Here is a 12,744-nt window from a genome sequence, read left to right as displayed (position 1 = left end):
CACAGTCCGTTAATCTTCATAAGACAAAAGAGCCATGCGTGAGCCTTCTATCTCTCAATATCCTGTAACGACAGGCAATATCCAAACTGACTTTTCCCCCAACCTGTCTGTGGTTCTTCTAATCTACCCACTGATGTTATCCACTTGGATGTGTGGTGGATATAATAAGAGTTTCTTATCTTCTTACTTGTGCATGTCTTTTCCATTCTTGTTGCTGGAGACATATTCTGTTGGTCGCTGAGGCGTAAAGACATATACGAGATTCCCCTAAGCAATGTCTTGGTAAAGTCTGTCTAGCAGAAATCACTGACAAAGATAATACGCTCAAGCACTGCTGTTTTTCCTCACAGTCTCCCTCTGACCCGCTGCTCTTTTTTCGGCAGAATTATTTGAATGATATGTATTGGAATTTTCTGTACTTGTTTCCTAGCACGGTGCCCATCGCATACCATGCCATAAGGTATGTGATGGTATAAGATGCAATGCGATATTCGGTAAAATGACCCTGATTGTACAATTAAATATCGCATAGCATCGCATGCCAGCAAATGCCATGCCATGCGATTTTTAATTGTACAACCCTGATGGGTGCTTACAATGGTAATTGCACCCCCATTTTCCACACCACCCCCACTATCAACGCCAACCCTTCACGTCGGCATGGATTTAACTTTAGATATTGTGGCGAGCACAGCGAGCCCCGCGAGGGGACGCGGACTACATGTTAAGTAATTCGCGTCTGCTCCCACGCTTTGGGCTCGGTGGCTCGCTGCGCTCGCCACACTATCTAAAGTCAACTCCACCCCAACTTGGATAGTGGGGGTATGAAAAGGTCGGAGGACACGTACCGCCGCCCCTCACAGACTCGCTGCGCTCGCCACGCTTCAGGTTGGCATTGATAGTGGGGGTGGCGTTGAGAATGGGGGTGCATTTCACATTGTAAGCACCCATCAGGGTGCTTGTACAATTAAAAATCGGGTCACATCGCATCGCATGCCGCTATATTGCATGCAATGCGATGGTGTAAGATGGAAATCGGGGGCGCCATGCTAGGAAACAAGTACCGAATTTTCATTCAAACCATTGATTTAACCAGGTTGAGCCAAAACCAATTTCTAGAGTAGGTCAAAATTACAGGTTAATTGTCATTAAAATAGATAGTTTATGTTTAATGTTTGGATGGCACTTAATCTTACAAAAACAACATGTCAAATTGATGGGGGTTTTTTGCTTTAAATATTTGAGTTGTTTTGTGTGTATATATATGCTCTGGATTCCCTCCTCTGTCCCTCACATTGCACTATGGCCAAATATGGATTAGAGAAGGTCGCACTACTTGATTGTAGAAGGTGGCCTGTTTGACAGGTGTTTGCAGTGTCAGAGTAGCAATGAGGTCGGGATGCAATTTTTCTATTTTTATGTACTTTGAGATACACTGGGACATATATTGGGGGGGGGGGGAGGGCAGTCAGCATTCTGGCGGTCAGGAAGTGGGCGTTTAGTATATAGACACCGGAATCTTGACTGCCATCGGAAGAATGTTGCAGAGGTCAGGATGCCGATGTCGGAAAATTGTCAGTCTGCATCCCGATTGGTGAGTATGTGGGCGGACCTTGGGATGGGGAGGTTAGCTTTGCACAATATGAGGGGCTTATGGTTCGGCTGCGGGAAAGGAAAGGTTAGGGTGCAGGGAAAGGAGTTAGGTTTGGGCACTTAGTGGGGGTTAGATTTAGGTGGTTGGGTGTGAGGGTTATGATTAGGCACTAGCAGGGTTTATTAGGGTCAGGCTGCGGGGAGGGTTAGGCTGCTATAAGGGAGACACTTTTTCCGCAAGGAAATGCACCTTCTTTATTGGATGTAGTCAGTTAACCTACAGTCAAAATCTCGACAACCATTGACTGACGGTCAGTCACGTTTTCCAATGAAAACAGGGCTGCGGCTAACGAAAGCAGTGATTCCCGATTTCAGGAGGACTTGTGCTTTTTACCTGGCGATCCTAAATGGATAGCCAATAAAAAATATGGGTAATACATCGAGAAAAATTGTGTTCAACCGGTGTTTTATTGGGGCTAATAGGATAACACCCTAAATATTTGCAGTTACCATTAGAAAATTGATGTTTTTTTTAGGTATAGTGCTTGAAAATTCCATGGCAAATAAGTAAAACCAAACAAAACAAAATATTCTGCCACCACTGATTTTCAGGAAGGATTTTTACAGTATTAAAAATACAATGACAATGGAACCTTATGGACAACACTCTATCTAATCAACAGAAATGTGAACTTCAGGCTCCTTAAGGGGTCTATGTATGGATGTATACTGTGTTTTCCCCCAGCTAGATTTCAGCAGTACGGTTTTATTAGGAATCACTGCGATGTGCTGTGATATATAAAGATTGTTACCTCAGCTGCATAGAGAGTGCTGTCACACAACCAGCAGGAAAAAAATGGCAGTGCACGTTGTTCTAGAACAATTGTCCTGGTGGCAAGATAAACGATGCATGAGAAGTTCTACAAAGGACCCAGGCACCTCGGAGAGAGGCTATTTAATCTCTCATGTAACAAAATTCTATGAAGCGCTGCTTGTTTGTCTGAGCTGTTTTTTAGGTCGTCCTGAGCACTGCAAGCAACTTTGTAACAGCTGTGAGAGCAGAGTCGTGACCCTTTTGGCGAAACCCATTATTTCAATAGTAAAGTGTTTTGTTTATAATAAAAAGCAATAGAGAACAGAACACAGTGTACACCGGGCGCATATGACAGCGCTCTACAAGCTATGTATAACTTACAATAACTATGGTTGTTGTAATCAAGGGGTGCACTCTGCACACAGCCCCCTCCCCTCTACATTGCCATAGACTTAAGTCTACTGCAAATGTGCATGTCACCTGCCGGTGATGTCACTACTGTGCCTGTGCAACAGCCTGCAGACCCAATATCTCTGTATCATACCCCCCAATGCCTAGTAATTGCTATAGAAGAAAATTATGGGTGACATTTAATAGGGTGAGAGATTCAGAAAATCTCCAGTTTTTTAAAGCAGCAATCATTTACAAAATCAAACTGGTTTTGCAGTGTAAATGATTGCCGCTTTAAAAAAACTGTAGATTTCTTACCAAATCTCTCACTTTCTGAATCTCTCATCATATTAAATTTCATCCAATGTATTTAATAGTGAATCAAGAATCTGATTCAGAGATGGAGACAGATCACCTTGCGTCTTTGGGAGCAGCAGTGATGTCTGTTAGAAAAAGATGCCTCATGCCAATATAAGTGATCTGAGTGATGGATACAAAAGCACAGCATCGGATCATCATCGTGACCATCGATTGCAATGGTAACAGCAATGGTCATCTGTGTACACTGAACCTTAATAATAATTACTGTTGGAACTGCTGCTATAACACAGACACTGGTCTTGGCACTCCCAGAAAATGTGGCAACATTCCCCTGTTATTAGAAATGCTCTATGTGCCTGCCCTTTTCCCCATCCCCAAATACTGGGAGCCTGTTAATCAAACTGAGGCTAAGAGGACACAGCATGCTATCACGCAGGACCCATTCTGCGCTTACTCAGTCCCTCCACCATTGGAGATGTATGCAAAGCAGTGGTGTCACTAGGGGTGTGGGTAGTTACCAGGTGACACCCTCCGAGGGGTGACATCAACATGCCAGCTCTGCCTCAGTGACCAGACCTTGGCACTGCACTGTTAAATTACATGCGGCACTTGGCTTCTGTAACCATGTAGCAGACGGCAGTGCAGCTACAGCAGTGTCCAGGTTCCTGGACCCCATGGCATGATGAAAACAGGGGCTGCCCATAAGGCCACACCCCTTTCCTGCAAGACCATGGCCCTTTTGCACCACACTGGGTGTCACAGTGAATTGGGTTTGCATGCATCAATGAATTAGCCCCAGGGGCTTAACTAAATATTTGTAGGCCCCATAGCAAATGTTTGTAAGGGCCCACTATTTTCTAACTGATGTTGATAAATGTATGTAAAACATATTACTTAGTCAGTAAAGATGGGCCCCCTTCAGCTCTGGGCCCCATAACAGCTTCAACCCTCGCACCTATGTTAGTTACTGCCTTGATCGTCCCCTATACATTGGAGGGAAGACTTTCCAATACAGGGTTTAATCAAAAGCAACATTTTAAAAGATTGGGGCGCTGTGCACAATTCTACAACCAACCATAATCTCCCTGAAACTATTTGTCAAAAGTAGGTAAGTATGCTATTACCTTAATGAGAATATGAAATGTCAACATACAAATTACTTCTCTGTGAGTTCATCTCTTTTATACTACACAAAAAGAAAATGTAAATTGTCTGATATCTGTGAAAGTGACCTTCTGCTGTGATTTACAATAGGCACAAGTGAGCACTGAAAAATATCTCATTCAAAACCCCTTTAAACAGTATGGTAGCAGTGCTCTGCTATGTAGATTATCTTATGGGTGACCTGTAAAATGGGTAAATTGCCATTTCTATTTTAGAAGTCTTGAAAACAGCCAATTTGGGATGTTGCCAGTGTCAGAAGCCAGTGACATGCAGTTCATGCATGTAATACCATATGTCTCAGTCACCTATACCCGGCCATCTCTGCTGTGTACAAAGCAGGCAGCACTGTCTCTGCTAGAATATAACAGGAAACCAGGCAATGTAGAGGCACTATCTAATACCAAGTGCACTGACTATAGCAGCCTTTAACAACGCTACACAAATGTAACCTACTACAGTCAGTGCCAGGCTGGATGACTCCTTTAGCTTGTGATTTTTTTTTCTGCCCCAATAAGTATAACATTTCCCATGCTATGGGCATAAAGCATCTATGCTAACCTCCCAACATTGCCTGGTCTGGAAGCTGGACTCTGCGTGCAATTTTGGGGGCGTGGCAAACTGAGGCATATACACATATACACGTATATATATGCTCCGAGGCCACGCCCCATTTCAGCCCCTCTGGCTGCAGGAATAGACACTGTGCACATGTACACAGCGTCTGTTCACGGGTGACAGGGGGACTCCCAACTGCCCCACCCCAGGGCACTGCCACCCCGTCCAGGATGCAGGAACATCCAAAAAAACTGAGAAGGTCCCACTAAAAAGCAGGACAGTTTGGAGGTATGATCTATGACCTAATTCAGCAAAGGGTTGGAGGTGGCATCGCTGCTGCTCACTTGGACCACAAACAAGACATGTTAGGATTTTTTGTGGGCAGTGAAATGGGTAGCATTGCCACCTCACAGCACTGAGGTCATGGGTTTGATACCCAACATGGCCCCAACTGTGTGGAGTTTGTATAGTCTCCCTGTGCTTGCGTGGGTTTCCTCAGGGTTCTCCGGTTTCCTCCCACAATTCAATAATATACTGGTAGGTTAATTGGCTCCCAACAAAAAAGCAACAACACACTAGTGCATACCCTCCAACATGACCCATTCCATTAGGTACAAAATGCTCTGTTCCTGGACTTCCCTGCCAGTGGCAGTTACAGAGGTGGGACTCCAGCACAGTCCAATATTCAAAGAGGGGGGGGTCACATCAACTGCCAGTGAGTCCAGGACAGCGATGTTTGGGGTGGCAGTAGGTGTGGCTCCCCTGTTTGAATATTGGACTGTGCTGGAGCCCAACCTCTGCAACTGCCACTGGCAGGGAAGTCCAGAAACAGAGCATTTTGTACCTAATGGAATGGGTCATGTTGGAGGGTATGCTAGTGTGAATGTGTGTGCATGTACATGCCATCTCTTCAGTGCATTGAGGAAGGAGAGAAGGGAGGCTGCCCAGTTGCTATAGGAGCGCTGGGCACGCCCCCGAAAATGCTGAAACCGGGAGTCACCATGCTAGGCCACGCCCACTTTACCAGAGGCTGTGCTCATCACACCCTTAATTCTATCTCCTTTTCGGAGCGGCCGTGCCTTAAGTGCGCCAGGTCCTAATTTAGACTTAACAAAAAGTTGGGAGATATGTAAATGTGCGGGTAAGGGCACCAGGGCTTTCCTTTGCCCAGGGCCTAATTCTGTTAGGACAGCTATGGTACCAGAACTGAATCAGAAGCAGCACTGAAGAGACAATACGAAGCTGATGGAAGGAGGAATGGGGGGGGGGGGGGAATAGAAAACTACAGTACTGTATGTTCCCTGGAAAAAGGTCTATTGCACAGGGAAAATGTAGTGAGTACTCCTACAAGTTTATATATATATTTAGAATACTTTCTAAAAAAAATGATGTGCTGGATGTAATGAGCACTGCAGAGATGTGTGACTCGGAGTAAGTTGAGTAACTAAACTTTAGGATGTAGCAATTGCCAGCATAAAGCAATATTCATGACACAGACAGTGAACCTTGCAATAGTAGTAAAGTATACATCTGGTGCAATGTGTTAATGCTGGGTTTGACCCGTCGTATTTGGAAGCTTGTACTGGATCTCTTCCAAGATAACAGCAGAGCTGGAGGCGGGCGCCGCAGTTAATGAAGTGTGGAGTTCTTTATAGCTTCACATTTTGTTTATAGCACATATATGTGCTACATTCTCAGATGAGTACAATACATAAATTACAGCATGACAAGCTACAATCCAAGGCTGTATCTGCTACTAGGAAATGGCATAAGATGATTTGCTTTGCTTTAAGCTTCCAATTACAAAGCAAAAATATTTGAATTATTTTTATTTCACTTCACTGCAACCTAATATCATCCTACTATGGGGTATATTCAATGAGTGTCGAAACTGCCGCCTTGCCGAAAAGACGGCAGTTTTCGACATGAATAGATGGGAAGGGGTTCCGATCTATTCAATGCTATCTTTTTTTCCCGGCAGGTTGAAATGTTTGACCTGCCGAAAAGCAGGTGGATTGACAGAATAGTTGCTAATCCACCTGCTTTGACAGAAACATAGCCAAAACAGAAAGGTTTTGGCTGTGTTTCCGTCAATCTCTCTCCGACATAAAAAGATGCCGGATTGAGGCAATGAGGATGGCGCCAGGTGTGCAGCAGCAGATTACACGGTGTCGCCCTCCTGTCCATCGCCGCCCACACCCTCCCGCCGATGCCCGCACCATCTCGTACCCACCTGCTGACTCCTGTACTCACCGCCGACTCCCGCACCTACCGTCGACTCCCGTACCAACCGCCGCCAGGCCGAGTGAGAGCAGGTGAGCATCAATCCGATTTGGATTTGGCTGCTGCATTGAATAATGAATGCCGGATCCATTCTGGCAAAAGATTTTCGGAATGGATCCGGCATCAATTGAATATATACCACTATATCTGCATCTGTAACATACTGGATTGTCTGTTCACCTGGAATTTGTAAGATAGAACCGACATGCTCACCTGTGAGTGTCGCTTTTGTGATTTGGCCTGTGTTCCATGGTACCCTGAGTTCATGGTACTGATCTCCGGCAAGAGTGCTGTAGACAATCAGGTAACCTTTACCCTCTGCCTCACTATTATCCCACTCCAGTTCCAGGGTGGAGGAGGCACGGGATATCACCCGTAAATTTTTGGGGGCATCCAGTTCTGTGAAAGCAAAGAAAAAAAATCGGTACTTATGTATTATCTGGGCTCCCATGTTAAATGCACCCCATTTTTTCATACCCCTACTATCCAACTACGCATGGAGTTGATTTTATATAGTGTGGCGAGCGCAGCGAGCCACCGTGCCCGAAGCGTGGCGAGCGCAGCGAGCCCCGCGAGGGGATGCGGTCTCATAAGAAAAACGGGAGCCCAGATATTACATAAGTACCAAAAAATCTAGATTTAGTACAAGCATTTTGGAGATTAGTGAAGTTTTGACCTATAGGTTTCTATAAATAGACATACTATTTGGAGTAGACCTCCAACGATTATAATCCTCCTCTGTTGTTTATAGATAATCAAGATAAGTTCCAACTTAATATTATTCTTCACACAGCTGGAACCACTTTACAAAATCACTATTTATTGAATAACATTCTAGATTTCACTCAATATAATGTTGCTTTCTGCACCCAAAAACTTGCATCCCAATCAATATTAACTTTACAAATATTTTATAATTAAAATTTTTTTTGGCTGGAGGTAATAAAGCAGTTTCTGTATGTTATAGCTTCGGGTGAACTAGCAGACGAAATTATCATTATTATGGCTTTATCCCAGTTCATTGTCTCCACTGTTTAAATAGGACTGCTGAACTTTAAAAGGATGATAAATGTCAACTTTTGGCTTGGAGAACATCAAAGAGGAATTTGATTGGTTACAAGTTCACAATCAAATGCTTGTCTCTAGGGAGCGGAATACTCTAGAGAATCATTAAATTAGTACATGACTTATAAGTCTTTCATTGCATCTGGGATTTGGATGGTCCATTATTTTGGGTCAAAAGTGAGGCCAGTTTATCATTTAGTAAATTAATTCTCAGACTCACATTAGTTAATTGTCTTTATACTGCTGGACCCAGCAGTATTTATTGTCAAACTACCCTAAGCACAGCTCCTTTGTAAAACATGCAAGATTCTAAATGGGATCTTAAACAGATGCCAGCGTTTAAAATGACCGTACAATTTGTCCTTCATTTCCTCTGTGAGCCCAGTAATTGGCATTTTTTTGAGTCTCATCTACCTTTTGTCGCTCCTGCGCTCTCATATCCTGTACTTACAACAAATGAAACATGTAATAATGACACATTTATACACAATGCACAAGCTTTTTCCAGTTACTGAAAACATGTCTTGCGAATTGACCCCTTGGCAATAGCCGTATAAACATTTTCAACATGAATTTCTGCTTTTATTATTGCACCTTGGTTAAGTCACTATAAAGAACTAGTAAGCCCGCTTCAAAAGCTAGCCTGCTACTTTGTAATTGCCTCTGTGTTTGTGCATGTGTTAGAGAGAAAGAGATGTAGTTTCACTCGCTGCCAACAGATGACAGTGTTTCGGAGACACACAGGGGGAGATTCTCTAAGCTAAAAATGCAGTAAAAACCCTGTTATCTGGGTTTTTACCACATTTTGGAATGCACTAAGCATTCCCCGCCGGGTTACCGCGGCAGGGGGCATAGCCAGAAAAATCTGGCGATGCCCCATCGAAGCCTATGGGCTTCTACCACAACCCTCCACCGCCCCGCACTGACCCACCGCCGCCCCGCACGGACCCCCGCCAGCCCGCATCGCCCCCCCCCCCCCTCTCACCTGTGTCCGGACAGTACAGAGCTCTGCTGCCCGGACCTGTGACCTCCTCCTCCCTGCACTGATCCTCTTCTGGGTGCAGGGAGATGACGAGCCCGGTGCAGCAGCAGCAGCGCCGGATAAGGGAGGGAGGGGAGAGCCGCCGGGTCCCCATGGGACCCGCTGACTCTCACCGCAAAGGACAGCTCTTAACGCAAGAGCTGTCCTTTACCATAATTATCGCATTTGTTAGTGCATATGCGATAATTATGAATGCGATGTTCGGTGATAGGGGGCGGAGCTGGGGTGCGTATATTAGAACATCCCCCCCACAAGCAGACACTAGACCTATATATAGATTATCCTCATACATTTTATTCTTTTGGCTATAAAATAAAAGCAAAAAAAAACCCAACAACTACATTTGCGGATTTAACAACATTCAGCAACACTATAGTAACTCTGCTAAGTAATTTAAAGCTCAGCAAGTTACTTTATAAGGCAAAGACCAGTGTCTGGTTCCAAGAGCAATAGGCTTAAAATGAGCAGATTTGAAAATAGATATTGTTGTACTAGACACCTTGAAACTACAAATTGATGCTTCCAAACCACATATTATAACCTTATACAGATTAAGGCTAGGTGAATCAGGGGCTGTAGCTACAGGAGGCTTAGACCATAACCTGTTGTCTTTATGGGAAAGTTTTTTTTCTTACAAAATGTACGTGAAGGTGAATTCCAAAGTTATCTCAGCTGAAACATTCTATTTTAGTAACAATATGTATCATGGCATCATGGCATGCGTGTAATGGAGAGGTTGTCAGCCGTTAGTAAATGTATTAGCTTTCAATACAATGAATGATTGCAGCTAGAACCACTTTTTTTTTACTTTTCCCATCATGCACTGGGTCCTCGTATACCTGTAGGGGAATCTAAATTTATGTCAAGCGAAGCGGGCCACCGCGCCCGAAGCGTGGCGAGCGAAGTGAGCCTGCGAGTGTACAATCCAGCTATTATAAAAGTAAATAACCTACACCTACCTAAATTACAGATAAAATAAAAACATTGGGGATGCATCTAACAACTTCTACTCTCACCTAACGTCACACCCTGGTCAAAAAACAGAAGTGGATCTAGACCAGGGCTGGGCAACACCGGCCCTCCAGATGTTAATGAACTACACATCCCAGGATGCTTTGTATTAGTTTTGCTATGTGGCCATGCTGAAACTGATGCAAGGCATGCTGGGATGTGTAGTTCAGCAACATCTGGAGGGCCGCTGTTGCCCAGCCCTGATCTAGACACAACCCACAATGATAGCAGTGTTCAGATTTGGGGTGTGGCTTGGCTTTGGGACAGCCCTACCCGCTGTCCACTGGTCCGGAATTGGGACTTTGTGATTGACGGCTGAGGCACCGATTCTAAACTGGCGGTAGTTGCTAGATCCAAGTTGAAGAAAGGACCTTTCACACCCAACTGCGTGACATGCAAAACCGTGAAGAGGTAAAAAGTCAGTGGCTTTGCAACACCACTTTCCACGCCACCACCTATTGCCTTTATTAACCAGGTGATGAGTGAAACGAGCCAATGTGCTGGAAATGTGGCGGGCGTTCAATTAGGCTCCCATTTGCAGATCTTGCTTCTCCCCCTGTTGTGCGGTCAGAGGTCCTATATCCAATTAGGTTCTAGACCTAACCCTGAACTTACTGTACCTTCCCCATATGTGCAGTGGCACTCTCCAGCTTCATCCTCCTTTGACTGTGGTGGGCTTATTTTTGGTGCACTCCTGTATGGTCAGTGCTCCTCTATATCCCAGCTGTGCTGTTTGGTTGGCTATCTCCCTTGCTGCCCTGGTGTCCTGCACTGATGGTGGCTATCTTGGATTTCAATACTACAGGCTGCAGCTGGCAGCAAAATGCTGATGTTTGAGGTATATGTAATGCTTTTTTTGTAAATCCTGTAATCTATAACCTACACATGCTATCTTGGAATTGTAGTTCAACCTCTGAGCTGGCCTGCTTTTCTTTGATCAACTAATATTTGGCCTGAGGTACATACTATACTCATCAGGTTGGTGTTCCTGTATTAGCCTCCTGAACCAGTGGCGTAACTATACATTTTGCCCCCCCCAACCCCCCCCCCCCCCCCCCGGCTCCTCTCCAGCATGCTTCCCCAGCTTTGTGGTGTGATGAAATTACACGCATAATAGAGAAGCTGAAGCAGGATATATGAAGAGAGACCAGCAGACACGGCTGCTTCCCTTGGCTCTGACGCATCCCAGGCCGCCCTAGTATGCCAATGCGCCCGCCCATTCTGTACACAGTAGCCAATAGCCAGCTCTGTGTACAGTCAATTAAATCAGTGGGGGGATTTGTCGTCTCTGCCATGGCCCCACCCGCGCTGCAGCTGACTCGCCTCCGGTGCTCAGCCAGTGGGCAGCGGCAGGCAGCAGCATGTCAGTGAGTCGAGCGGATGAGGGCGTCCACACAGACCCTGATGCTGCTTGCTCCCCCAAGATGCAGCTGGGGCTGCCTTACCGTAGTTACGCCACTGTCCTGAACAGTGGTGTAATGTATGTTACCCTATCCACCATACTACACCTGACCTCACCTTCATACTTTTCTGGTTTTACTCCCATTGTCCCCTCTTCTAAATGATGTCTGTGTATTTATTGTATAATATGGGGAAGTAAGACATACAGGCCCCCAGCTTATAGCTTCCCTGCAGCTTGGCTGTTACCTAGTTTTGACCCCGCCCTCGGTGAATCCAATCATTCTAGCCATCACTGCCTTGGAGAAGAAGTTCACGGGAAAAATTGTTGAAGTGCAAATGGATATTTCTTTGATTCCCCACATTCTTTAAAAGATGAGGGAGCGAGTAGGAGAGGATAAGCACCATATCTCCACTGTGGAGGACTTCACTATGCCTCTGATGGGTCATACAAGATCTCACCTCACACATAGCTTCTTGTCATTATAATCAAACTAAACTGAAGGGTCAGCTCCAGATAAATAATCTACGCTTTGGGGACCTCCCTGAGTGAGCTGAAGGATCCACTCCTGAGATGTTCCTGGAAGATTGGCTAGATCAAATGTTCGGTAGGGAGGCTCTTTCCCCTTTCTGTGAAATGGGCAAACTGACTTCCTTTCAGGCTCCCTCTTTCCAGTGATCCACTGAGGAGATTCATTGCCCACATACAATACCAAAAGGAAATAGACGCTGTCCTGCAATTGGTTGATTTGCGCAGTCCCCTCAATTGCCCTGTATTGGTCACCCTGATTTTGTGTTCTAAAATGCCATTCTAAATTTATTTCACGTAAATACAATCTTAATGATTAACAACGTCAATACTCCATGCTCTTCTAGTCTCATCTTTGTTTGATGGCAGAAGGGTCTACTCACTTTTTTAATAATCCAGGCGAGACTGGGGCAGTGTCCGTGAACTCACTTTTTTTGGTTTAACTTTTCTGTTCTACCCTAGGTCTAGCTAGGTGGACTCATGTGTTCGTTCATTGCTCTTATGTGCCTCAATGTTTCTGGGTTTATGGGAACACTGTTCCATATTCTTTATATGGCCTTGCTAGTGATAGTTTAGGTT

The 12,744-nt window shown here is 44.9% G+C and overlaps 1 protein-coding gene across 2 annotated transcripts in view; it reads right to left on the bottom strand.

Annotated features, from left to right (window-relative positions):
* Positions 1 to 12,744, bottom strand: part of TNR (tenascin R) — a 413,177-nt gene that overhangs the window by 64,912 nt on the left and 335,521 nt on the right. For both annotated transcript variants that reach the window (XM_083157271.1, XM_083157272.1), the window contains exon 8: positions 7,334 to 7,519. In XM_083157271.1, the coding sequence (XP_083013397.1) occupies positions 7,334 to 7,519 (186 nt within the window). The remainder of the gene's footprint in view (positions 1 to 7,333; positions 7,520 to 12,744) is intronic.

Source organism: Crinia signifera, chromosome 8, assembly GCF_055691185.1.
Source record: "Crinia signifera chromosome 8, ASM5569118v1, whole genome shotgun sequence".
Classification (NCBI taxonomy): Eukaryota; Metazoa; Chordata; class Amphibia; order Anura; family Myobatrachidae; genus Crinia; species Crinia signifera.
The sequence above is the reverse complement of the archived record's forward strand: the minus strand, read 5'-3'. Positions and strand labels throughout refer to the sequence as shown.